Raw genomic sequence first — 27,801 nt, 5'->3', positions numbered from 1 at the left:
AGACCACAAGTCCTCAAGGAGAACCAGAGAGACCACAAGTCCTCACGGAGAACCAGAGAGACCACAAGTCCTCACGGAGGCCCGGAGAGACCACAAGTCCTCAAGGAGGCCCGGAGAGACCACAAGTCCTCACGGAGAACCGGAGAGACCACAAGTCCTCACGGAGGCCCGGAGACACCACAAGTCCTCACGGAGAACCAGAGAGACCACAAGTCCTCACGGAGAACCGGAGAGACCACAAGTCCTCACGGAGAACCAGAGAGACCACAAGTCCTCAAGAAGGCCCGGAGAGACCACAAGTCCTCACGGAGAACCGGAGAGACCACAAGTCCTCACGGAGAACCGGAGAGACCACAAGGCCTCAAGGACCCCGGAGAGACCACAAGTCCTCACGGAGAACCAGAGAGACCACAAGTCCTCAAGGACCCCGGAGAGACCACATGGGTGTAGAGAACCTCCGTCAGGTTCTTCTTTAAAACGCTGACGCAGCAGGAACGTTTAGAGGAGGTTCTGCTTTAGTTTGCTCAGGGAGAAAAAAGAGAGAAACTCTTCTTCATGTTCAGTAATTCTCCCCAAACGGATTTAAAAAAAGACATTTTCAGTGAAATAAAGAAGTTTTTACTGGATGAGATTCAGGATTACCGACTTGTTTCAGGACCCTGAAGGCATCCTTGTGTGTTTGTGAATTCAATAAAATGAATTTAACTTTATTTCTCTATTTTTCCAGTGCAACACTGAGATGTAACATCCAGATACACACACACACCTACACACACACACACAGATACACACACACATACACAGATATACGCACGCGCACACACACGTACACACACACAAACACACGCACACACACACAGATACACGCACACACACACACACACACAGATACACACACACAGATACATACACACATACACACATATACGCGCGCGCACACACACACACACACACACACAAACGCACACAGATACACGCACACACACACACACAGATACACGCACACACACACAGATACACGCACACACACACACAGATACACGCAAACGCACACAGATACACGCACACACACACACAAACACACAAACGCACACAGATACACGCACACACACACAAACACACGCACACACGCACACACACACACAAACGCACACAGATACACGCACACACACACACGCACACACGCACACACACACACAAACGCACACAGATACACACACACACACACACACACACACAAACGCACACAGATACACGCACGCACACACAGATACACGCACACACACACACACACACAAACGCACACAGATACACGCACACACACACACAAACACACGCGCACACACACAGATACACGCACACACACACACACAGATACACGCACACACACACACACAGATACACGCACACACACACACACAGATACACACACACACACAGATACACGCACACACACAGATACACTGATACACGCACACACACACACATACACAGATATACACACAAAAGAGAAGAAGAAGAAGCTGGAGGACTTTGGAGGAAACGCAGAGAAGAAGAAGATTAATCTGATGAACAAGTTTATAATCCTGTAAAACAACGTTTGTAGACATTTAAATGTTTATGAAATCTTCATTCGTCATAAACACAGTAACTGTAACAGTAACTTATTAATCTGTAGAGATACAAACGTCTCTTATTTAGGAACATGAGACATTTTACACTTTATAATTGTTAATAAACTTTCATTATTTTCATGAACAAATCTCCAAAAACACAAAAGCTGAAACACGTATGTCTCAAATAAACTCATTAAAAACAAACAATGTCAATATAAACACTATAAATATAAATAATATAAATAGATGTATGATAAGTGTATCACAGCCTCCTAATCACTGGATTCATCCGCCGCTAGAAATAGTCCCTCAACAAAGTCTCTTTTTTACAGATGAACATCTTCAGAAGGAACCGATCGGTCAGACAGGAAGTCAGACGGAGTTGAGGGACGGACCGACATATCGTACATTTGAGTAACACGTTTTATTTCATCCTGAAGGATCCATGAGTCGATCACAACTCTTCTTCAGAACATCGTCTTCATCATTCCACCTTAACTAGGAGAGCGGTTTAAGGTGGAGCAGAAGGATGATGTCGTGGCGTTGCCAGGACTCCGATAGACCCTCGGTCCAGACTGTCCCCCTTTGTGGACCCTAATGTTGGGTAAACTGGAGGTAAGTTATGACCCTGAGCAAACAGACTCAGACAAGTGAATAGGAAGCCGCTGATGCTCCCAGAATGCAACGGGAGATTGATGGAGGCCGGCGGGTCGATGCCGAGCGGCGACGGAGGAGACTTCATTCATCGGGCTGATTAACGGCGACGTTCCTTCAGATTAAAACCTTCCTCAACAACAAGAGAGGAGGAGGAGGAGCGGGGGAGGAGGAGGGGGAGGATGGGGAGGAGGAGAGGAGGAGGAGGAGGAGGAGGAGGGGGGGAGGAGGAGGAGGAGGGGGAGGAAGAGAGGAGGAGGAGGAAAGGAGAAGGAGAGGAGAGGAGGAGGGGGGGAGGAGGAGGGGGGAGGAGGAGAGAAGGAGGGGGAGGATGGGGAGGAGGAGGAAGAGGAGAGGAGAGGAGGAGGGGGGGAGGAGGAGGAGAGGAGAGGAGGAGGGGGGGAGGAGGAGGGGGGAGGAGGAGAGGAGGAGGGGGAGGATGGGGAGGAGGAGAGGAGGAGGAAGAGGAGGAGGGGGAGGAGGAGGAGGGGGGAGGAGGAGAGGAGGAGGAGGAGGGGGAGGAAGAGAGGAGGAGGAGGAAAGGAGAAGGAGAGGAGAGGAGGAGGGGGGGAGGAGGAGAGGAGGAGGGGGAGGATGAGAGGAGGAGGAAGAGGGGGAGGATGGGGAGGAAGAGGAGGAGGAGGAGGAGGGGGAGGAAGAGAGGAGGAGGAGGAAAGGAGAAGGAGAGGAGGAGGGGGGAGGAGGAGGGGGGAGGAGGAGAGGAGGAGGGGGAGGAGGAGAGGAGAGGAGAGGAGGAGGGGGGGAGGAGGAGGAGAGGAGAGGAGGAGGGGGGGAGGAGGAGGAGGGGGGAGGAGGAGAGGAGGAGGGGGAGGATGGGGAGGAGGAGAGGAGGAGGAAGAGGAGGAGGGGGAGGATGGGGAGGAAGAGGAGAGGAGGAGGGGGAGGAGGAGAGGAGGATGGGGAGGAAGAGGAGGAGGAGGATGGGGAGGAAGAGAGGAGGATGGGGAGGAAGAGGAGGAGGAGGATGGGGAGGAAGAGAGGAGGATGGGGAGGAAGAGAGGAGGAGGATGGGGAGGAAGAGAGGAGGAGGAGAGGGGGAGGAGGAGGACCAGCTGAGGTTCTGGTCTGGATGTGACCTGTGGTCCTGGTTCTGGTCTGGATGTGACCTGTGGTCCTGGTTCTGGTCTGGATGTGACCTGTGGTCCTGGTTCTGGTCTGGATGTGACCTGTGAGGCCTCAATAGAAGAAGAAGAAGCAGCTCCATGGGTGCATCTCAAGTCTCTTAATTGCATCCCCGTTTCCCTCACTTGCGTCCTTTCCTTGGGTCCTAGTCCCTCCACCAGGGATGCATGGAGGAAACCATGCGAGGAGAGAGGAACGAGGAAATAATATATACAGTATATATATAAAATATAATATATAGAGCATATATTTATATATATATACAGTATATATCATATTTATATATATATATATACTGTATATATTATATATACAGTATATATTATATATACTGTATATATTATATATATATACTGTATATATTATATATACTGTATATATTATATATATACTGTATATATTATATATGTACTGTAAAATGACAATTAAGAGACTTGGGATGCACCCCTGATCAGATGCTTCTTCTTCTTCGTGCCGCCGACACGCTGAGTTCATCCAACCAGCAGTGAGGTCAGAGACCAGGACTCTGCTGCTACCTGCTGGTCCTCTGCTGCTACTACAACCTGTTATTATTTATAATATCAATAGTAGTAACAACTACAACAACAAATACATTGCTATTGTTATTAATATATTATTATTATTATGCTATCATATTATTATTATTATAATAATTATGATGATAATAATGTATATATAATTATATATATATCAAATGCTGCAACAATAAAAACGTTACTTTTATGTTACTATATTTATTTTGAAAATTAATAATTCTAATTATAACTAATAATTATTATTTAACATTCAAAATTAAGCACAACAAATACAACAAATATGAATAAACGAAAAGACAAAAAGATGTTTTTCTTTATTTTAAATATGTTTGTATTTTATCATAACTATTTATTTCATTACGCTTTCAGTGAACTGATATTTGTGAAGTTGACATGTTGCTCTGATCTGAATTGAATTTGTAAAGTAAAGACATTATGGTCTTAATCATGAGAAACATGGAAACATGTTTTCCCGCCTTCTGTCCCGCAGAGGGCGCTGGCGGCTGAGCTTCCTGCTTCCGGTGTGTCACATTCAAATCAGTCCGTCAGACAGCAACAACACATGTGAAGAGACGCGATGTTGTCCACTTTAAAAGAGAGAACCGGGGAGGTTCTGTTACCGGGAGACGAGTTCTCCTTTGAGACCGACGACAGCATCTCTCTCACGGGCCCCGTTAGACCGGAGAAGGTGGTGTGTGGACCGGGTCTGAGGCGGAGCGGAGACCGGCTGCTGGTGTGTAAAAGCGGCGTCCTGCGACACAAACTGCCCCACATGTTCTGGATGGACTCCCAGCAGAGGAGGGTGAGACTTTAGAGAGTCCGTTCATACACCGGCATGAGGCTCCGTATCTGTGGAGCGACTCGTCTGCACGCAGCAGCAGCGTCTACAACATCCGGGACTCCGTCTGGAAATCTCGCAATTTAAGGTTTTTCCTCGTCAGCACACGTGAACACGTCTTATGACCGGATGTTTGGACTGAATTTAAATCAGTACGGACCGGTCGTGATTTCGGCTCAAAGGTATTTGTTGTGAAACTGCGCGTTGGGTCGTTAAAGTTCATCTCTATGAACCGGGCCCGCTGCTCGCTGCTGTGAACCGGGAACCGGTTCGAAAGAGTTCTGTTTAATAATAATGACGTTCTGCTCGAGGAACCAGTTCTACGCCGAACTTCTCAGGAGACCAAACTCATCAATGAGAGCTGTTAAAGTTTGTTCTCAACGTTCAGTGCGGTCAAATAAAATGTGTCAGATTTACAATAGTTGCATCTTTAAATGGAGTTCAGCGTTCCCCGATAGAAGTCTGTAGTAAAGTGTGACACTGGTACTGGAGCAGTGCATCATGGGAGCTGAGTCTGTCCCTCTGTGTCCTCCAGTATGTCCCCGCTAAAGGTGAGACCATCATCGGCATCGTGACGGTCAAATCAGGAGACGTCTTCAAGGTGGACTTTGGAGGAAGTGAGCAGGCGTCTCTGTCCTACCTGGCTTTTGAGGGATCCACCAAGAGGAACCGACCCAACGTCCAGGTGAGACCCGAGACGTCCAGCTGAGACCCGAGAGGTCCAGCTGAGACCCGAGAGGTCCAGCTGAGACCCGAGAGGTCCAGCTGAGACCCGAGAGGTCCAGCTGAGACCCCGAGTGGTCCAGCTGAGACCCCGAGAGGTCCAGCTGAGACCCCGAGAGGTCCAGCTGAGACCCGAGTGGTCCAGCTGAGACCCGAGTGGTCCAGCTGAGACCCGAGTGGTCCAGCTGAGACCCCGAGAGGTCCAGCTGAGACCCGAGTGGTCCAGCTGAGACCTCGAGAGGTCCAGCTGAGACCCGAGAGGTGACCTGGTGTTAGCCCCTCCCTCCCTACGTGTTTAACTCCTCCCCCTTGTGTTACCTGTACAGGTGGGTGACCTGGTGTTCTCCCAGTTCCTCATAGCCAATAAGGACATGGAGCCGGAGTTGGTGTGTGTGGACAGCTCAGGACGGGCCAATGGGATGGGAGTGTTTGGAGGAGGAGGTCTGGTCTTCACGGTCTCTCTGGGACTCGTCAGAAGGTAAACGTCCTCAGATGTTTGTGTAGAAATGCTGTCCTGAGACTCCAGGATCACCTGGTCTACTGCTGACCCCCCACAGTGAGGCCCTGTCTCACCTGCTCTACTCCCCCCCCAGACTGCTGACCCCCCACAGTGAGGTCCTGGCTGACCTGCAGCAGCTGTTTCCCTGTGAGCTGGTGGTCGGGATGAACGGTCGTCTGTGGGTGAAGTCCTCCAGCGTTCAGCAGACGCTCGTCATCTCCAACCTGCTCCAGAGCTGCGACGCCATGACGGCCCAGCAGAGACGCCAGCTGTTCAGGAGGGTGGCACAGGGGGTGCTGTAGACTGCGTCGGACCACCTGCTACACATGCAGATGAACCTGAACCGGCTGTAGACCGCATCGGACCACCTGCTACACCTGTAGATAAACCTGAACCGGCTGTAGACCGCATCGGACCACCTGCTACACATGCAGATGAACCTGAACCGGCTGTAGACCGCATCGGACCACCTGCTACACCTGTAGATAAACCTGAACCGGCTGCAGACCACATTGGAACTCAGGTACACCTACACCTGGTTCCACTGAGGAAAACCTGTGTTCAGGTTCTGGTCTCGTAGACTTTGACTTTTCTCAGTAAATTCAACTTGGAAACAGTCAGCTGGTTCACGTTCATCAGAGGAGATGAAGATGATGATGAACGTTCCTCAGTGTACGGGTGTTGGTTTCTGTTGGTGGGAATGTTCCTGTTTGAAGATGCTCCACTGCGTCGTTGGTTGTTATCGATTATTGATCAATAACTGATGTCAGTCGATTGATTGTTGAAACAGAATTCATTTCATAATCAATAATCAAAATGTTTTATATTTTTCAGTAAACTGAGTTTGTTTTTTTCAACTTTAAATCTTCAGACCGAACGATGAAAAAGAATAGTTTTTTTCCATCAACATTTATTACAAATAGATTAAGAAAAAATAGATCTTTTTTTACAACCTTTTACATTACTTTTATACTTTGCATTTAGAAAAAAAAAACTCACAAAGGATGCTGGGAAAAAACACTCAAAACAACCAGATCGGATCAGACCAGACCTCTACATGTGAACAGTGTTTTTAAGGTTTTATAAAATAGAAGTGCAAATAAAAACATCTGACTTGAAACCAGTTTGTTCTGAAGACAAAAAAATAAAAACACTCCGCTGATTACATTCAGAGAGACAGACAGACTGGAGGACAGACAGACGGGTGGAGGACAGACAGGTAGAGGACTTTAGTAACTAAGATCTCGTCTTGAACACATCGCAGTGACATCAGAACTTTGGCAACACGTCAGGCTGAAAATACGTCAGACATCTTGTTGATGTCACAGAGGAGGGGGCGGAGCCAGGAAGGGTCACATGATGTGTTTCTGGATACCCGGGGTGAACTCTTTGGCGTTTGGGTTCAGACTGCTGTTCATCTGGAGGAGAAGTAGTGTTATTAATATTACTACTCCAGGTGAGGAGTGTTTCCAGGTGAGTCAGTGAACGTCACACTGTTTCCTCGGACCCTGAACTCACCACGAGGTCTCTGACCTGCAGCTGAGGGAGATCTCTGGATGGGATGAACCACTCCCACTGCTCCTCCTCCAGCATCTCCTGGAAGCAACGCTCCATGAACTCCTCCTCCCACAGCTCCTCCTCCACCTGACACACACATGTAAACATGTAAGCATGTTAGTCATGTAAACATGTTAGTCATGTGAACATGTTAGTCATGTAAACATGTTAGTCATGTAAACATGTTAGTCATGTGAACATGTTAGTCATGTGAACATGTTAGTCATGTGAACATGTTAGTCGTGTAAACATCATGTAAGCATGTTAGTCATGTAAACATGTTAGTCATGTAAACATGTTAGTCATGTAAACATGTTAGTCATGTAAACATGTTAGTCATGTAAAGATGTTAGTCATGTAAACATCATGTAAGCATGTTAGTCATGTAAACATGTTAGTCATGTGAACATGTTAGTCATGTGAACATGTTAGTCATGTAAACATGTTAGTCATGTAAACATGTTAGTCATGTGAACATCATGTAAGCATGTTAGTCATGTAAACATGTTGGTCATGTAAGCATGTTAGTCATGTAAATGGCTTGTCCTGGTGTTGTTGGAGACTTGTTCTGGTGTTGGAGACTTGTTCTGGTGTTGATGGAGACTTGTTCTGGTGGTGTTGGAGACTTGTTCTGGTGGTGTTGGAGACTTGTTCTGGTGGTGTTGGAGACTTGTTCTGGTGGTGTTGGAGACTTGTTCTGGTGGTGTTGGAGACTTGTTCTGGTGGTGTTGGAGACTTGTTCTGGTGTTGATGGAGACTTGTTCTGGTGGTGTTGGAGACTTGTTCTGGTGGTGTTGGAGACTTGTTCTGGTGTTGGAGACTTGTTCTGGTGTTGATGGAGACTTGTTCTGGTGTTGTTGGAGACTTGTTCTGGTGGTGTTGGAGACTTGTTCTGGTGGTGTTGGAGACTTGTTCTGGTGTTGATGGAGACTTGTTCTGGTGTTGATGGAGACTTGTTCTTGTGTTGATGGAGACTTGTTCTGGTGGTGTTGGAGACTTGTTCTGGTGGTGTTGGAGACTTGTTCTGGTGTTGATGGAGACTTGTTCTGGTGTTGATGGAGACTTGTTCTGGTGTTGATGGAGACTTGTTCTGGTGTTGATGGAGACTTGTTCTGGTGTTGATGGAGACTTGTTCTGGTGTTGATGGAGACTTGTTCTGGTGTTGATGGAGACTTGTTCTGGTGTTGATGGAGACTTGTTCTGGTGTTGATGGAGACTTGTTCTGGTGTTGATGGAGACTTGTTCTGGTGTTGATGGAGACTTGTTCTGGTGTTGATGGAGACTTGTTCTGGTGTTGATGGAGACTTGTTCTGGTGTTGATGGAGACTTGTTCTGGTGTTGATGGAGACTTGTTCTGGTGTTGATGGAGACTTGTTCTGGTGTTGATGGAGACTTGTTCTGGTGTTGATGGAGACTTGTTCTGGTGTTGTTGGAGACTTGTTCTGGTGGTGTTGGAGACTTGTTCTGGTGGTGTTGGAGACTTGTTCTGGTGTTGGAGACTTGTTCTGGTGTTGGAGACTTGTTCTGGTGTTGGAGACTTGTGTGGTGTTGATGGAGACTTGTTCTGGTGTTGATGGAGACTTGTTCTGGTGTTGGAGACTTGTTCTGGTGTTGGAGACTTGTTCTGGTGTTGTTGGAGACTTGTTCTGGTGTTGTTGGAGACTTGTTCTGGTGTTGATGGAGACTTGTTCTGGTGTTGATGGAGACTTGTTCTGGTGTTGATGGAGACTTGTTCTGGTGTTGATGGAGACTTGTTCTGGTGTTGATGGAGACTTGTTCTGGTGATGGAGACTTGTTCTGGTGGTGTTGGAGACTTGTTCTGGTGGTGTTGGAGACTTGTTCTGGTGGTGTTGGAGACTTGTTCTGGTGTTGTTGGAGACTTGTTCTGGTGTTGATGGAGACTTGTTCTGGTGTTGATGGAGACTTGTTCTGGTGTTGATGGAGACTTGTTCTGGTGTTGATGGAGACTTGTTCTGGTGTTGATGGAGACTTGTTCTGGTGTTGATGGAGACTTGTTCTGGTGTTGATGGAGACTTGTTCTGGTGTTGATGGAGACTTGTTCTGGTGTTGATGGAGACTTGTTCTGGTGTTGATGGAGACTTGTTCTGGTGTTGATGGAGACTTGTTCTGGTGTTGATGGAGACTTGTTCTGGTGTTGATGGAGACTTGTTCTGGTGTTGATGGAGACTTGTTCTGGTGTTGATGGAGACTTGTTCTGGTGTTGATGGAGACTTGTACTGGTGTTGTTGGAGACTTGTTCTGGTGTTGATGGAGACTTGTTCTGGTGGTGTTGGAGACTTGTTCTGGTGTTGGAGACTTGTTCTGGTGTTGGAGACTTGTTCTGGTGTTGGAGACTTGTTCTGGTGTTGATGGAGACTTGTTCTGGTGGTGTTGGAGACTTGTTCTGGTGTTGATGGAGACTTGTTCTGGTGGTGTTGGAGACTTGTTCTGGTGGTGTTGGAGACTTGTTCTGGTGTTGATGGAGACTTGTTCTGGTGGTGTTGGAGACTTGTTCTGGTGGTGTTGGAGACTTGTTCTGGTGTTGATGGAGACTTGTTCTGGTGTTGATGGAGACTTGTTCTGGTGTTGATGGAGACTTGTTCTGGTGTTGATGGAGACTTGTTCTGGTGTTGATGGAGACTTGTTCTGGTGTTGATGGAGACTTGTTCTGGTGTTGATGGAGACTTGTTCTGGTGTTGATGGAGACTTGTTCTGGTGTTGATGGAGACTTGTTCTGGTGTTGATGGAGACTTGTTCTGGTGTTGATGGAGACTTGTTCTGGTGTTGATGGAGACTTGTTCTGGTGTTGATGGAGACTTGTTCTGGTGTTGATGGAGACTTGTTCTGGTGTTGATGGAGACTTGTACTGGTGTTGTTGGAGACTTGTTCTGGTGTTGATGGAGACTTGTTCTGGTGGTGTTGGAGACTTGTTCTGGTGGTGTTGGAGACTTGTTCTGGTGTTGGAGACTTGTTCTGGTGTTGATGGAGACTTGTTCTGGTGTTGATGGAGACTTGTTCTGGTGTTGATGGAGACTTGTTCTGGTGGTGTTGGAGACTTGTTCTGGTGTTGATGGAGACTTGTTCTGGTGGTGTTGGAGACTTGTTCTGGTGTTGATGGAGACTTGTTCTGGTGTTGATGGAGACTTGTTCTGGTGTTGATGGAGACTTGTTCTGGTGGTGTTGGAGACTTGTTCTGGTGTTGATGGAGACTTGTTCTGGTGGTGTTGGAGACTTGTTCTGGTGTTGATGGAGACTTGTTCTGGTGTGGTGTTGTTGGAGACTTGTTCTGGTGATGGAGACTTGTTCTGGTGTTGATGGAGACTTGTTCTGGTGTTGATGGAGACTTGTTCTGGTGTGGTGTTGTTGGAGACTTGTTCTGGTGATGGAGACTTGTTCTGGTGTTGGAGACTTGTTCTGGTGATGGAGACTTGTTCTGGTGTTGGAGACTTGTTCTGGTGTTGATGGAGACTTGTTCTGGTGGTGTTGGAGACTTGTTCTGGTGGTGTTGGAGACTTGTTCTGGTGTTGATGGAGACTTGTTCTGGTGTTGATGGAGACTTGTTCTGGTGGTGTTGGAGACTTGTTCTGGTGTTGATGGAGACTTGTTCTGGTGTGGTGTTGTTGGAGACTTGTTCTGGTGATGGAGACTTGTTCTGGTGTTGATGGAGACTTGTGTGGTGTTGATGGAGACTTGTTCTGGTGTTGTTGGAGACTTGTTCTGGTGTTGATGGAGACTTGTTCTGGTGTTGATGGAGACTTGTTCTGGTGTTGATGGAGACTTGTTCTGGTGTTGATGGAGACTTGTTCTGGTGTTGATGGAGACTTGTTCTGGTGGTGTTGGAGACTTGTTCTGGTGTTGATGGAGACTTGTTCTGGTGTTGGAGACTTGTTCTGGTGTTGATGGAGACTTGTTCTGGTGTTGATGGAGACTTGTTCTGGTGTGGTGTTGTTGGAGACTTGTTCTGGTGTTGATGGAGACTTGTTCTGGTGTTGATGGAGACTTGTTCTGGTGTGGTGTTGTTGGAGACTTGTTCTGGTGTTAATGGAGACTTGTTCTGGTGGTGTTGGAGACTTGTTCTGGTGTTGATGGAGACTTGTTCTGGTGTGGTGTTGTTGGAGACTTGTTCTGGTGGTGTTGGAGACTTGTTCTGGTGGTGTTGGAGACTTGTTCTGGTGTTGATGGAGACTTGTTCTGGTGTGGTGTTGTTGGAGACTTGTTCTGGTGTTGATGGAGACTTGTTCTGGTGTTGATGGAGACTTGTTCTGGTGTTGATGGAGACTTGTGTGGTGTTGATGGAGACTTGTTCTGGTGTTGATGGAGACTTGTTCTGGTGGTGTTGGAGACTTGTTCTGGTGTTGATGGAGACTTGTTCTGGTGTGGTGTTGTTGGAGACTTGTTCTGGTGATGGAGACTTGTTCTGGTGTTGATGGAGACTTGTTCTGGTGTTGATGGAGACTTGTTCTGGTGTTGATGGAGACTTGTTCTGGTGTTGATGGAGACTTGTTCTGGTGTTGATGGAGACTTGTGTGGTGTTGATGGAGACTTGTTCTGGTGTTGATGGAGACTTGTTCTGGTGTTGATGGAGACTTGTTCTGGTGTTGATGGAGACTTGTTCTGGTGTGGTGTTGTTGGAGACTTGTTCTGGTGTTGATGGAGACTTGTTCTGGTGTTGATGGAGACTTGTTCTGGTGTTGATGGACACCGTTGTACACTTACTGTGGTGAACCAGCAGCAGGTGCTGCCCTCCGCCGCCCAAAGCTCACAGGCGGTAACTCGTGCAGCAGCTGCAGTCGGAGCAGAGAGGAGACGCACTCCCGGAGTATGCTCTGCAGACAGGTGTTGGCTTCACGAAACACAGAACAACCGTCGCTGTGTTTCAGCTGCAGGACAGCAGTGAAGGCCCAGGTAGAACATGCATGGCCCCCCCACTATTGTACAAAGTATATAATGTATAAAGCAATTAATGGAAAAAATACCACTGAAGGCAAAACAGAATAAACAGACGGGAAGCTTTTTATGTATAAACCTGTTTTATTAGTGCGATGCATTTAATGTCCACTGATGAGAGCGTTTACAGTGACTGCTCCACACAGAGACATGACATGCAGTTGAGGAACAAATAGCACAACAACTCATCCTGATACATTCTTACCCTCTCACCCTGAAATATAAAAGAAAGACTGTTCAAATGTAGGAACTTTAAGAAGAATCCATTTCTTAGTGGATTCCCTTTTCAGTTCTTAATCCCTTTTTAATCCTTTTCCTGGTTTACGCGTCACCTTTACATCTCCAGGGAACAACGTCACATCGTCTGCAAACGTGTGAATATCGCCATCGCATTGGTTTGGCACAAATGGCCGAACTAAAGGGAATGCTGCCGGTACGGAACCTCAGCTGGTACCTTTCAGCTTCACCGTTCAGAGGCTGGCAAACAGTAACACAACACAGGTACGTTGGCAGTAGGAACTTATCTTTGTGTAACATTTCAACGTATTCTAGTGCAAATGGCAAAAAGACTGGAATGTATTTCAAGAGTCTGTCTTCACAGTTTGTGCTGATGAGACCTCGTCTTCCACTAAAGGGATGTAAACGTGAGGACGAGACGAGCTTCTCGACTCCGTGAACTAGGTTTACTGGCAGGAATCAGCAGGGCAGTCCTAAGAAGATCCAATGAGTGTCGAAGTGGAAAATGTTACCAGAAAGACAAACGCTATGAAATCATGACAGTGTTCAACAGTCCGGCCGTGTCACGTGCGACGATAAAGTTTAAAGAATTAAAGTTTTTCATTCTCCGTCTTCAAGCGTCCCTTTGCGTTTCATAAAGTTCTATTTAAGACATAGACATGTGCTGCACGCTGCCACAATACATTAGTGTGTTGATGTAATACATTGTGAAATATCACCAGACCTAATGGACAACCTCTGCTGTGCTTTTGGGAGGGGGCGGATAAATGTTTGTGGGCTCCTGACAACAGAAGATGATCCCGTGTTTCTGCTCTTTATCTCGTCTCTTCATCACTGTTAAACGTTTGAAACTCGGGTATCTGTTTAACGTCTACACTGTCGTTCAGTCACGTCTACTTCAGGGTACGTCAGAAGCTGCTCCGCTGCCGGCGATCAAACTAAGGATTTATCTAGAGTTTGAAACACTCATGACACCAGAAGGAAGTGAAACAACGGCAGTCAACGGCAGTGAGCTCACACAGGTGACGTACGGTAATAGCCCTTTCTTTTAAAGGCAGGTCACATGACGTGAGGCCTGGAGTTCTACTCAGATGATGAATGGCTTCATGTTAACTCGTTACTGTCCAAGGCAAGAAGGAACCTGATGGAGGTGAGACTGTTCATGTGATAAAAACATGAATCAATGTGATTCTCCTCAAACTGCACTAAACCTGTCCGACGCATCACTTCAACATGACGAGCGAAGCAACTGCATCCCGTGATATCGGCATCAAAAACGTTTGTAGAGCTCCGCCTCTAAATAACTCAAGAGTTAAAGTTTCTGTATCAAAGTCTTCATCTCAGATTTGATGTTTTACGACCGTGATCGCAGCAGATTATGTTTAATATTGAAATAACATTAAAATGTATTGTGAGTAACGTTTCAAGGGAAACGTGAAACCAAACACCAACATTCAGCTTTTTCTAATTTCCATCCATAACTTTAATAAAGTAACAAACATGTAATGACAAACACTGATGATGGTAGTTTAGTTAGATTTAGTTTAATTTTAGTTTAGTTTCATTTGACGACATTAACTTTGTGTTTCAAACTGTTTAAAATCTCGACCGTAACCCAGGAGACAGGTTTCCCTCAGACGTTGTTGGTGAACCGTCGAGTTGTTGGTGGTGAACCGTCGAGTTGTACGTGAACCGTCGAGTTGTACGTGAACCGTCGAGTTGTACGTGAACCGTCGAGTTGTACGTGAACGTCACTTTTAGGAGACAGGGTTGAATAGTGATGATTTTGAATTCATCTGTATACAAAAATATGAAACCACCAAAATATTTGACATCAAACTGACTTTTAAAAACCGTCAGTTTGAAATCTAAAGATTTGACATAAAGCAACAGAACTCTTTCAGTATTTTGTCACATGTCTTGTACGTGTAGTGCAGAGACAGTGTGTGTCCACTAAAGTCTCTCTGGATCAACGTCGCGTGATTCTGCGTGTTCTTCGTCTCTACTCTACCAAATGTTTGCTCGACATTAAAGGAACGTGTTCAGTGTTGTTTCTGTGCACATTAATAGTTATAAGAATATGAATCAACAACATGTAGAGACACAGAGTGCACATGTAGTACACTGAGACAGGTTTTCTACACACATTGTCTTTGTGTATACACTCGTATACACGTTTAAAGATACAAGTACGTACGGTGAGGGTGAGGATTTACAAGCATATATCTTTGTTTTCTAATTTTTGTTTTTACATAAAACAAACACGAGACGGTAAAACTCTTAGATGGAATATTCTCTTTTTTTTTTATCATTTTAAAGTAATTATTGCGATTTAAATAATATGGCTTTGTGTCAGGAAACAAAGGAACATGTTTCTATTCATGATTCATTTCATCTTATTACTCCTTAAAGGTACAAACTGGTGGAAGCCTCGTGCTCTGCTGTGTGGTTAGGTGGTTTCTTCCTCTTTTATCCTTTAGGAGGAATCATAAGTCAGGATGACGTGCTGTCGAGTCAGAGGTCAGCTGAGCTCCTCAGTGACGTCATCGTCTACTTTGAGGGGAAAAGGATCATTTTTAGTTTGTGCTCTTTGGGATTCATGCACACGTGTTCCTCCTGCAGACCTCAACACAACAAAAGACAAACTCGGCTACGCGACGAGAAACGTGAAGATGTCACCGGTATTTCTTTGGTCTCCATGGTGATGAGCGTCCATCGAGGGAAAACTGAAGCGCTAAGAAGTCGAGAGAAAAGCCGGATGTTTGCATTCATGTGGAGAAGAAAATGAGAATAAATAGTTGCAGTTAAGAGACACTTAGTTAAACCCTCTTCTAACCAATCAGAGAGGGTGTGACAGGAAGTACCGCCTCCTCTAGCGGTCCTGTGATTGTCTCTACAGGGACGCTGACTCATCATCAGGTACCTGATTCCTGGACAAAGAAACAGTGATTTACTTTTACAAATGGGATTCAATGGGTTTGCTCAAATGGATGAAATCTTGATCGAATAACAAATATTTGAGAGAATATCCAAAGTCCTCGACACGTCTAAAGAGCTTGAGTAAATCTAGAATGAAACCTAAAGTTCCTGTGAAGCTCGAGGCCCTGAAGGTAACACGGAGGTCTGTTTTTAAATCGTTCTAAATGTGACAACGAGCCACGTTTACATCAGAGACATGGTGTGGTAAAAGTGTCCCATGTTGTCTTCATGCAGATGAACAACCCAATGTCCCTCATTGACATGTCCTCCGGCTGGAGGACATGTCTGGAGGCACATGTCCCAGAACTCAAAGCGCTGATTCATTTAAACTTTAATATAAAGACCAGAAGGTTCATCAAAAGTAGAAAACACACAATATGCTCCAGCTGCAGGATTGCTGCTCGCCATTGGTCCCCTTTGCCTGGCAACAGGTGATGGCCAAACCAATCAGAACGTCTGACCTCACTAGGTGTGAAAAAAGGACAGAAGACCTATTAAACTGTAAGAAATGTCCTAAGTCAAATAAAAAGAAGAGAGACGCAGTCATCGAGTAGAAAAGAAGAATGTAAAGGTTTTGTAGAAAGGCAGTGAGAAGCCCCCCCCCCTTCCCCGGCTACTCTCAAGCTCCGCCTCCATACAAGCACCCAAACCCGGACCCCCTTCGTCTCTGTCACGGTTTACTTCTTGAACATGTCCTGTAGAGGTCCGGGCAGAAACTTGAGGACGGTGTCCAGGATGCTCTCCTCGTCCTCGTCATCTCCGCAGCCTCGAGGAATCGCCTTCTTAGGACGTGTCAGAGAACCTTCACAGGCCTGCTCCATGGCCGCCTTCTCCTCCGCCTCCTTCTCCTCCTTCTTCTTCAGCCCGTACTGCAGGGACAGGAGCACAGAGGGACAATGAGGAGAGGGGACATGAGGGGGACAATGAGGAGAGGGGACATGAAGGGGACAATGAGGAGAGGTGACATGAGGGGGACAATGAGGAGAGGGGACATGAAGGGGACAATGAAGAGAGGGGACATGAAGGGGACAATGAAGAGAGGGGACATGAAGGGGACAATGAGGAGAGGGGACATGAAGGGGACAATGAGGAGAGGGGACATGAGGGGGACAATGAGGAGAGGGGACATGAAGGGGACAATGAGGAGAGGGGACATGAAGGGGACAATGAGGAGAGGGGACAATGAGGAGAGGGGACATGAAGGGGACAATGAAGAGAGGGGACATGAAGGGGACAATGAAGAGAGGGGACATGAAGGGGACAATGAGGAGAGGGGACATGAAGGGGACAATGAGGAGAGGTGACATGAGGGGGACAATGAGGAGAGGGGACATGAAGGGGACAATGAGGAGAGGGGACATGAAGGGGACAATGAGGAGAGGGGACAATGAGAGGGGACATGAAGGGGGACAATGAGGAGAGGGGACATGAAGGGGACAATGAGGAGAGGGGACATGAAGGGGGACAATGAGGAGAGGTGACATGAAGAGGACAATGAAACGAAGAAGAGACAGAGAGGGGAGGGGACAATGAGGGGGACATGAAGAGGAGATGAAGAGGGGATGAAGAGGAAACAAAGAAGAGACAAAGAGGAGACAAACAGGAAATGAAGAAGAGACAAACTGGAAACGAAGAAGAGACGAAGATGAGACGAAGAGAAGACAAAGTGGAGACGTTAGTCAAACCTTGTCCCTGATGGTCTGCCGTACTTTCTCCCTCTCGGCCTCCATGCGGGCGTGCTTGCTCTTCCTCTCCTCCTCCTGCTGCCTCAGCGCCTCCTGCCGCTCCTCCTCCTTCTTGGATGCATCGGGGTCCTTCTCCTCCTCCCCCCCCAGCATCTTGCCCATGTCTTTGGTGGCTCCTGGACAGAGATCAATAACAACAATATAAATCAATAACTGATATTTAGATAAACACCTGATCAGTACGGTGGACCTCGCGGTCCAACGGTAGAGCCTGTGTGTCAGCAGCTCTCAGGATTATGTGGCGATGGGATTTCCTGAAGACCTTGAAGGCGTCTTGAGAAGAGGAGCCAGCCGGAGGACCTTCAGAGACCCACTGAGGTCCATCTGTCAACACTTCCTGTCCCTCCTCATCCAGGTCTCTCCTTCACCTGTGACACCTGAAGTATATGTCACAGATAAACATGATGGATTTCTATTTGGAGGGAAATCTGCTGGATCACTTCCTGTCATGTGACAGGAAGAGGCCGCTGTTCCTCCATGGATGAAAGACGATGATGATGATGGTGGTGGATACTTCAAAAATAAAAGTCAACACGCTTAGTGATGAAATAACGAAAATTCAGTCCAATTATATCGTATTTTAGTTTCAATATTTATTACACGATATATGTATTATACTGTATATTTCAACACTATATATTCATTATACTTGTGTTGTTTTGTTTTGTCCACTTTGTTGTTGTAATCCTATCTCCTATATAATCTGATCTCATCTTAATTACTCAATTAATTAATTCACAGAAAAGTAACTAGCAGCAATTTAAATTCTGTTATTCAGAAAAAAGATTATAATAACTCTGGATGCTGCTTTTAAAATGAGAGAATTTTAATTCTATAGTTTTTTTCTAATATTTCATAGAATAGATTATAATAATAATATTTACAACAGAAATAATCAAAAGAATATGAATAAATTATTGCAAGTTTGAAAAAGTAAAAATGTACTTTTTTTCCGTAGATTTCTTTCCTCCTACACTCTGTTATCGCTGACAGAAGCAGTTTTCTAGACGAGACAGCGACTCCTCCGTCTGATCGACAGTAAACTCAGGAACATCTGTGAGTTATGGATCCTCCAGCAGAGACAGACCCTCAGCTACACTAAACATCAAGGACCCTCACATATTCATGGGGTATAATAAAAACCTGACGTTCTGCCTCTAACTCGAAGAGGAGACAAAGAAGAGACCAAGAGGAGACCAAGAGGAGACCAAGAAGAGACAAAGAAGAGACAAAGAAGAGACCAAGAGGAGACCAAGAGGAGACCAAGAGGAGACCACGAGGAGACCAAGAGGAGACCAAGAGGAGACCAAGAGGAGACCAAGAGGAGACCAAGAGGAGACAAAGAAGAGACCAAGAGGAGACCAAGAGGAGACAAAGAAGAGACCAAGAGGAGACCAAGAGGAGACCAAGAGGAGACAAAGAAGAGACCAAGAGGAGACCACGAGGAGACCAAGAGGAGACCAAGAAGAGACCAAGAGGAGACCAAGAGGAGACAAAGAAGAGACCAAGAGGAGACAAAGAAGAGACAAAGAAGAGACCAAGAGGAGACCACGTAGCCTCTTAAATCCTAACAAGACACATGGAACATTAATGAAGTGAAACTGGTGTGTGTGTGTGCGCGCGCGCATTAGATCAAAGGTCTGAGTGCAGCTAAATCAGATAAACAGGAAGTGTGTGTGTTTGTTATTGTTGTGTTCCTGCTTTATTTACAACATGTTAAACCCGACTGTCAACATTTACTAGTTTAAATTATATCACAATATCGATATAAAATCAATGTGTTTGGTTCATTTCCACTAATGAGAAACACTGCAGGCTGGTGCCCCCCCCCCCCCCCCCCCCCCGGACCAGAGACCACAACAGAAACCTCATCAGGGTGTGTTTGTATCCATGGAGGACCAGATGGAATAAATACAGTCTCCTGGAGGAAAGGTCACAACACTAGACAGCAACTCTACGGGAGGTAAACTACAACACTTCAGTCTGGACACGGGGGGGGGGGGGGGTACTGAGTAGTGTACATAGTGTGTAGTGTAGTGACTAGTGTACATAGCGTGTAGTGTAGTGACTAGTGTACATAGTGTACATACAGTGTAGTGACTGGTGTACATAGTGTGTAGTGTACATAGTGTGTAGTGTACTGACTAGTGTACATAGCGTGTAGTGTACTGACTCGTGTACATAGCGTGTAGTGTACTGACTAGTGTACATAGTGCGTAGTGTACTGACTAGTGTACATAGTGTGTAGTGTAGTGACTAGTGTACATAGTGTGTAGTGTACTGACTAGTGTACATAGTGTGTAGTGTAGTGACTAGTGTACATAGTGTGTAGTGTACTGACTAGTGTACATAGTGTGTAGTGTAGTGACTAGTGTACATAGCGTGTAGTGTACATAGTGTGTAGTGTACTGACTAGTGTACATAGCGTGTAGTGTACTGACTCGTGTACATAGTGTACATACAGTGTAGTGACTGGTGTACATAGCGTGTAGTGTACTGACTAGTGTACATAGTGCGTAGTGTACTGACTAGTGTACATAGTGTGTAGTGTAGTGACTAGTGTACATAGCGTGTAGTGTACATAGTGTGTAGTGTACTGACTAGTGTACATAGCGTGTAGTGTACTGACTCGTGTACATAGCGTGTAGTGTACTGACTCGTGTACATAGCGTGTAGTGTACTGACTAGTGTACATAGTGCGTAGTGTACTGACTAGTGTACATAGTGTGTAGTGTACATAGTGTGTAGTGTACTGACTAGTGTACATAGCGTGTAGTGTAGTGACTGGTGTACATAGCGTGTAGTGTACATAGTGTGTAGTGTACTGACTAGTGTACATAGCGTGTAGTGTAGTGACTAGTGTACATAGCGTGTAGTGTACTGACTAGTGTACATAGCGTGTAGTGTACTGACTAGTGTACATAGCGTGTAGTGTACTGACTAGTGTACATAGCGTGTAGTGTAGTGACTGGTGTACATAGCGTGTAGTGTACTGACTCGTGTACATAGCGTGTAGTGTAGTGACTGGTGTACATAGCGTGTAGTGTACTGACTCGTGTACATAGCGCGTAGTGTAGTGACTGGTGTACATAGCGTGTAGTGTACTGACTCGTGTACATAGCGTGTAGTGTACTGACTCGTGTACATAGCGTGTAGTGTAGTGACTGGTGTACACAGCGTGTAGTGTACTGACTCGTGTACATAGCGTGTAGTGTACTGACTCGTGTACATAGCGTGTAGTGTACTGACTAGTGTACATAGCGTGTAGTGTACTGACTAGTGTACATAGTGCGTAGTGTACTGACTAGTGTACATAGCGTGTAGTGTACTGACTAGTGTACATAGTGTGTAGTGTACTGACTAGTGTACATAGTGTGTAGTGTAGTGACTAGTGTACATAGCGTGTAGTGTACATAGCGTGTCGTGTACTGACTAGTGTACATAGTGTGTCGTGTACATAGCGTGTAGTGTACTGACTAGTGTACATAGTGTGTAGTGACTAGTGTGCATAGTGCGTAGTGTACTGACTAGTGTACATAGCGTGTAGTGTACTGACTAGTGTACATAGCGTGTAGTGTACTGACTAGTGTACATAGCATGTAGTGTACTGACTAGTGTACATAGCGTGTAGTGTAGTGACTGGTGTACATAGCGTGTAGTGTACTGACTCGTGTACATAGCGTGTAGTGTACTGACTAGTGTACGTAGTGCGTAGTGTACTGACAAGTGTACATAGCATGTAGTGTACTGACAAGTGTACATAGCATGTAGTGTACTGACTAGTGTACATAGTGCGTAGTGTACTGACTAGTGTACATAGCGTGTAGTGTACTGACTAGTGTACATAGCGTGTAGTGTACTGACTCGTGTACATAGCGTGTAGTGTACTGACTAGTGTACGTAGTGCGTAGTGTACTGACAAGTGTACATAGCATGTAGTGTACTGACAAGTGTACATAGCATGTAGTGTACTGACTAGTGTACATAGTGCGTAGTGTACTGACTAGTGTACATAGCGTGTAGTGTACTGACTAGTGTACATAGCGTGTAGTGTCCTGACTAGTGTACATAGTGCGTAGTGTACTGACTAGTGTACATAGCGTGTAGTGTACTGACTAGTGTACATAGCGTGTAGTGTACTGACTAGTGTACATAGCGCGTAGTGTACTGACTAGTGTACATAGCGCGTAGTGTACTGACTAGTGTACATAGTGCGTAGTGTACTGACTAGTGTACATAGCGTGTAGTGTACATAGTGCGTAGTGTACTGACTAGTGTACATAGTGTGTAGTGTACTGACTAGTGTACATAGCGTGTAGTGTAGTGACTGGTGTACATCGCGTGTAGTGTACTGACTTGTGTACATAGTGCGTAGTGTACTGACTATTGTACATAGCGTGCAGTGTAGTGACTAGTGTACATAGCGTGTACTGACTAGTGTACATAGCGTGTAGTGTACTGACTAGTGTACATAGTGCGTAGTGTACTGACTAGTGTACATAGTGCGTAGTGTACTGACGAGTGTACATAGTGTGTAGTGTAGTGACTAGTGTACATAGCGTGTAGTGACTAGTGTACATAGTGTGTAGTGTAGTGACTAGTGTACATAGCGTGTAGTGTACTGACTAGTGTACATAGCGTGTAGTGACTAGTGTACATAGTGCATAGTGTACTGACTAGTGTACATAGCGTGTAGTGTACTGACTAGTGTACATAGCGTGTAGTGTACTGACTAGTGTACATAGCGCGTAGTGTACTGACTAGTGTACATAGCGCGTAGTGTACTGACTAGTGTACATAGCGTGTAGTGTACTGACTAGTGTACATAGCGTGTAGTGACTAGTGCACATAGCGTGTAGTGTACTGACTAGTGTACATAGCGTGTATTGACTGGTGTACATAGCGTGTAGTGTAGTGAATAGTGTACATAGCGTGGAGTGACTAGTGTACATAGTGTGTAGTGACTAGTGTACATAGTGTGTAGTGACTAGTGTACATAGCGTGTAGTGTACATAGCATGTAGTGTACTGACTAGTGTACATAGTGTGTAGTGTACATAGCGTGTAGTGTACTGACTAGTGTACATAGTGTGTAGTGACTAGTGTACATAGCGTGTAGTGTACATAGCATGTAGTGTACTGACTAGTGTACATAGCGCGTAGTGTACTGACTAGTGTACATAGTGTGTAGTGTACTGACTAGTGTACATAGTGTGTAGTGTACTGACTAGTGTACATAGCGCGTAGTGTACTGACTAGTGTACATAGTGTGTAGTGTACTGACTAGTGTACATAGTGTGTAGTGTACTGACTAGTGTACATAGCGCGTAGTATACTGACTAGTGTACATAGCGTGTAGTGTAGTGAATAGTGTACATAGCGTGGAGTGACTAGTGTACATAGTGTGTAGTGACTAGTGTACATAGCATGTAGTGTACTGACTAGTGTACATAGCATGTAGTGTACTGACTAGTGTACATAGTGTGTAGTGTACTGACTAGTGTACATAGCGTGTAGTATACTGACTAGTGTACATAGCGCGTAGTGTACTGACTAGTGTACATAGTGTGTAGTGTACTGACTAGTGTACATAGTGTGTAGTGTACTGACTAGTGTACATAGCGCGTAGTATACTGACTAGTGTACATAGTGTGTAGTGTACTGACTAGTGTACATAGTGTGTAGTGTACTGACTAGTGTACATAGCGCGTAGTGTACTGACTAGTGTACATAGCGTGTAGTGTACTGACTAGTGTACATAGTGTGTAGTATACTGACTAGTGTACATAGTGTGTAGTGTACTGACTAGTGTACATAGTGTGTAGTGTACTGACTAGTGTACATAGTGTGTAGTGTACTGACTAGTGTACATAGCGCGTAGTGTACTGACTAGTGTACATAGTGCGTAGTGTACTGACTAGTGTACATAGCGCGTAGTGTACGGTGTAGTTTTGCAATCTTCCTTCTCTTTGTTGATCTGAGTAGACGGGATTCAAAATGGCGGCTGCTATTGATGGTTGTCACTGCAGAGTGAATGTTTTGTCTTTATCTTGATACGTGAACAAAAGAGCAGCTCCACCTTGTGGCTCAATATTTAACTCTTTAACTTTAAATAAAAGCTTTAGGAACATGCAAAATCGAGAGACCAATCTTAAACGGTTCAGAGGATGATAAGACCCGATCCAGAACCTGGAGGTGAACGAATCCAAACAGAGAAGGAATAGAACGGCCCAGAAGGAATATAATATAATGTACACGATATAATGTTATAATATGAATGTTTTGTTTTTTCTCTCTACAAGACGACAAGTAAACAACTTTTAAAACGCTTGTTTTCTGAATGGAGTCTGGTTTCATCAGTGCTATGCTAAGCTAACATTGTAGCAGCTCCATCAACACTCAACACATCGTCATCTAGCCGTAAATAAGTCTTTGAACCATCTCAAGAGAAATGAGTTCCTCATGATGACACGTTCAGGAGCGTCGGGACATCGGAGTACTCACCACCCAAAGCTTGCTTCATCACAAAGTCCATGCTGGCTGCTGATTGGTGCAGAAGTTCTTCTCAAAAACCAAAGAGGACTTAGCAGGTAGCCTCAGTCTCCCCTCTCTCCTGTCTTCAGCGAGTCTCTTCTGGACCTGAGAGAGACCACATGAGACCACATGAGACCAGAATGAACAAAGGGAACCTCAGCTTTACACACATCAACAGAGACAGTAAACACGAGGAGAGGTGATGTGATCCTCTTCACACTCTGGTCCCCCAAAGACACAGATCACATTCTGGAAACATCTGATCAATAAATGATGTCACAACAACAACACCACCAGAGGATCAGAGATCTTCTATTGCTAACAGGTCATTAATGAAACAATGAGGTTCATTTCTGTTTAAATTACACTCACTCACTCACTCGCTCTCTCACACTCACTCACTCACTCACTCACTCACTCACTCACTCACTCGCTCACTCGCTCTCTCACACTCACTCACTCGCTCACTCGCTCTCTCACACTCACTCACTCTCTCACTCGCTCACTCGCTCTCTCACACTCACTCACTCACTCACTCACTCACTCACTCTCTCACACTCACTCACTCTCTCACTCGCTCTCTCACACTCACTCACTCACTCACTCGCTCACTCGCTCTCTCACACTCACTCACTCTCTCACTCGCTCTCTCACACTCACTCACTCTCTCACTCGCTCACTCGCTCTCTCACACTCACTCACTCTCTCACTCGCTCTCTCACACTCACTCACTCTCTCACTCGCTCACTCGCTCTCACTCACTCTCTCACTCGCTCTCTCACGCTCACTCACTCTCTCACTCGCTCTCTCACACTCACTCTCTCACTCGCTCACTCGCTCTCTCACACTCACTCACTCTCTCACTCGCTCTCTCACACTCACTCACTCTCTCACTCGCTCACTCGCTCACTCGCTCTCTCACACTCACTCACTCTCTCACTCGCTCACTCGCTCTCTCACACTCACTCACTCTCTCACTCGCTCACTCGCTCTCTCACACTCACTCGCTCACTCGCTCTCTCACACTCACTCACTCTCTCACTCGCTCTCTCACACTCACTCGCTCACTCGCTCTCTCACGCTCACTCACTCACTCACTCTCTCACACTCACTCTCTCACTCGCTCACTCGCTCTCTCACACTCACTCACTCACTCACTCACTCACTCTCTCACACTCACTCACTCTCTCACTCGCTCACTCGCTCTCTCACACTCACTCACTCTCTCACACGCTCACTCGCTCTCTCACACTCACTCACTCGCTCACTCGCTCTCTCACACTCACTCACTCTCTCACTCGCTCTCTCACACTCACTCTCTCACTCGCTCACTCGCTCTCTCACGCTCACTCACTCTCTCACTCACACTCACTCTCTCACTCGCTCACTCGCTCTCTCACGCTCACTCACTCTCTCACTCGCTCTCTCACACTCACTCACTCTCTCACTCGCTCTCTCACACTCACTCGCTCACTCGCTCTCTCACGCTCACTCACTCTCTCACTCGCTCTCTCACACTCACTCTCTCACTCGCTCACTCGCTCTCTCACGCTCACTCACTCGCTCACTCGCTCTCTCACACTCACTCACTCTCTCTCTCACACTCACTCTCTCACTCGCTCACTCGCTCTCTCACGCTCACTCACTCTCTCACTCGCTCTCTCACACTCACTCTCTCACTCGCTCACTCGCTCTCTCACACTCACTCACTCTCTCACTCGCTCTCTCACACTCACTCACTCTCTCACTCGCTCACTCGCTCTCTCACACTCACTCACTCTCTCACTCGCTCTCTCACACTCACTCACTCTCTCACTCACTCACTCACTCTCTCACTCGCTCTCTCACACTCACTCACTCACTCTCTCCAAATACAGTCGTAGTACATGTAGTATAAAGTACTTAAATACAGGCGTAGTACATGTAGTATAAAGTACTGAAATACAGTCGTAGTACATGTAGTATGAAGTACTTAAATACAGGCGTAGTACATGTAGTATAAAGTACTGAAATACAGGCGTAGTACATGTAGTATAAAGTACTTAAATACAGTCGTAGTACATGTAGTATGAAGTACTTAAATACAGGCGTAGTACATGTAGTATAAAGTACTGAAATACAGTCGTAGTACATGTAGTATAAAGTACTTAAATACAGGCGTAGTACATGTAGTTTAAAGTACTTAAATACAGTCGTAGTACATGTAGTATAAAGTACTTAAATACAGTCGTAGTACATGTAGTATAAAGTACTTAAATACAGTCGTAGTACATGTAGTATAAAGTACTTAAATACAGTCATAGTACATGTAGTATAAAGTACTGAAATACAGTCGTAGTACATGTAGTATAAAGTACTGAAATACAGTCGTAGTACATGTAGTATAAAGTACTGAAATACAGTCGTAGTACATGTAGTATAAAGTACTGAAATACAGTCGTAGTACATGTAGTATAAAGTACTGAAATACAGTCGTAGTACATGTAGTATAAAGTACTTAAATACAGTCGTAGTACATGTAGTATGAAGTACTTAAATACAGTCGTAGTACATGTAGTATAAAGTACTGAAATACAGTCGTAGTACATGTAGTATGAAGTACTTAAATACAGGCGTAGTACATGTAGTATAAAGTACTGAAATACAGGCGTAGTACATGTAGTATAAAGTACTTAAATACAGTCGTAGTACATGTAGTATAAAGTACTTAAATACAGTCGTAGTACATGTAGTATGAAGTACTTAAATACAGTCGTAGTACATGTAGTATAAAGTACTGAAATACAGTCGTAGTACATGTAGTATAAAGTACTGAAATACAGTCGTAGTACATGTAGTATAAAGTACTGAAATACAGACATAGTAAACGAGTTATTTCATGAAGGAGAGATTTGTTGTCTGGGACAGAACAGAATCTGTTGTCACTGAACATCACGAATGCATGGAAACCATCTCACATCCTCCTTATAGACCTCACCCCCTCCTCCCTCCTCCATCCTCCATCCTTATAGACGGAGCTGCAGACCTCACCCTCTCATCCCTCAGGCGGCGGAGGATGGAGGATGGAGAGGGGGGAGGAAACAGGATACATATCACCAATGAGGCATTGGTCCATTTGTCTTGTGGTTGGGTGGCTGAAGGAGGAGAAAGAGCGAGAGAGAAGGAAAGGAGGCGAGGGGAGGGCGGATGTAAAGAGAGAAACGAGGACAGCAGAGAGCAGAAAGAGGGAGAGGTAGGAAACAACGATAGAGAGAGAAGAGGAAAAAATATCTCGAGCTAAATGTAAAGCGATAGAAGGAGGGAGTCTATAGGAGAGGAAGAGAACAGAGAGAAAGTGGTGGAGGAAACAAGAAGGAGTTGATGTGGAAGAATGTGAAGCAACAGAACAGAGAGCAGAGGTGAGGAGATGAGAGGAAGTGACAAGAGTGTGAGAGAAGCAGAGGAAGGAAGGGATGGACTGAGGAGACAGAGTGAAAGAAAGGAGAGAAGTAAAGGAAGTGAAATGGGTCATCAGGAAGAAGAAGTGAGCTTCCTTCTCTCTTCTGTCAAAGACTCAAATCTGCGTCAGGCTGAAACGATCAACATGAATTTTGAGTCTAACATGAAACAAGAAGGTTTATTTCTTTAGCCACTGGAGCACGACTTCACAAGTTTCAAACATTTGTGGAGTGAGAGGAGTTATGTTGGGCATTCGGGGTCCGTAGTCCAGTTCATTTCGTTCAAAGACATGAAAACTTGTCTGTACAAAACTGAACAACTGCGTATCTGAATAT

The 27,801-nt window shown here is 45.5% G+C and overlaps 2 protein-coding genes across 2 annotated transcripts; one reads left to right on the top strand and one right to left on the bottom strand.

Moving 5' to 3' along the window:
* The first annotated feature begins 4,522 nt into the window (after positions 1 to 4,522).
* Positions 4,523 to 7,097, top strand: LOC306777503 (exosome complex component RRP40-like). Its single transcript, XM_079268655.1, has 4 exons — positions 4,523 to 4,772; positions 5,344 to 5,493; positions 5,858 to 6,009; positions 6,125 to 7,097. The coding sequence occupies exons 1-4, from the start codon at positions 4,548 to 4,550 to the stop codon at positions 6,330 to 6,332; spliced, it is 735 nt and encodes a 244-aa protein (XP_079124781.1). The 5' UTR covers positions 4,523 to 4,547; the 3' UTR covers positions 6,333 to 7,097.
* A 9,330-nt stretch (positions 7,098 to 16,427) lies between these two features.
* cplx2b (complexin 2b) lies at positions 16,428 to 24,029 on the bottom strand (the record flags this gene model as incomplete). Its single annotated transcript, XM_079268900.1, has 3 exons — positions 16,428 to 16,619; positions 17,436 to 17,611; positions 23,999 to 24,029. The coding sequence occupies 3 exons, from the start codon at positions 24,027 to 24,029 to the stop codon at positions 16,428 to 16,430; spliced, it is 399 nt and encodes a 132-aa protein (XP_079125026.1).
* Positions 24,030 to 27,801: the final 3,772 nt, after the last annotated feature.

The sequence above is a fragment of the Melanostigma gelatinosum genome, assembly GCF_949748355.1.
Source record: "Melanostigma gelatinosum genome assembly, chromosome: 5".
NCBI lineage: Eukaryota > Metazoa > Chordata > Actinopteri > Perciformes > Zoarcidae > Melanostigma > Melanostigma gelatinosum.
This window is presented reverse-complemented; position numbering and strand designations above follow the sequence as displayed.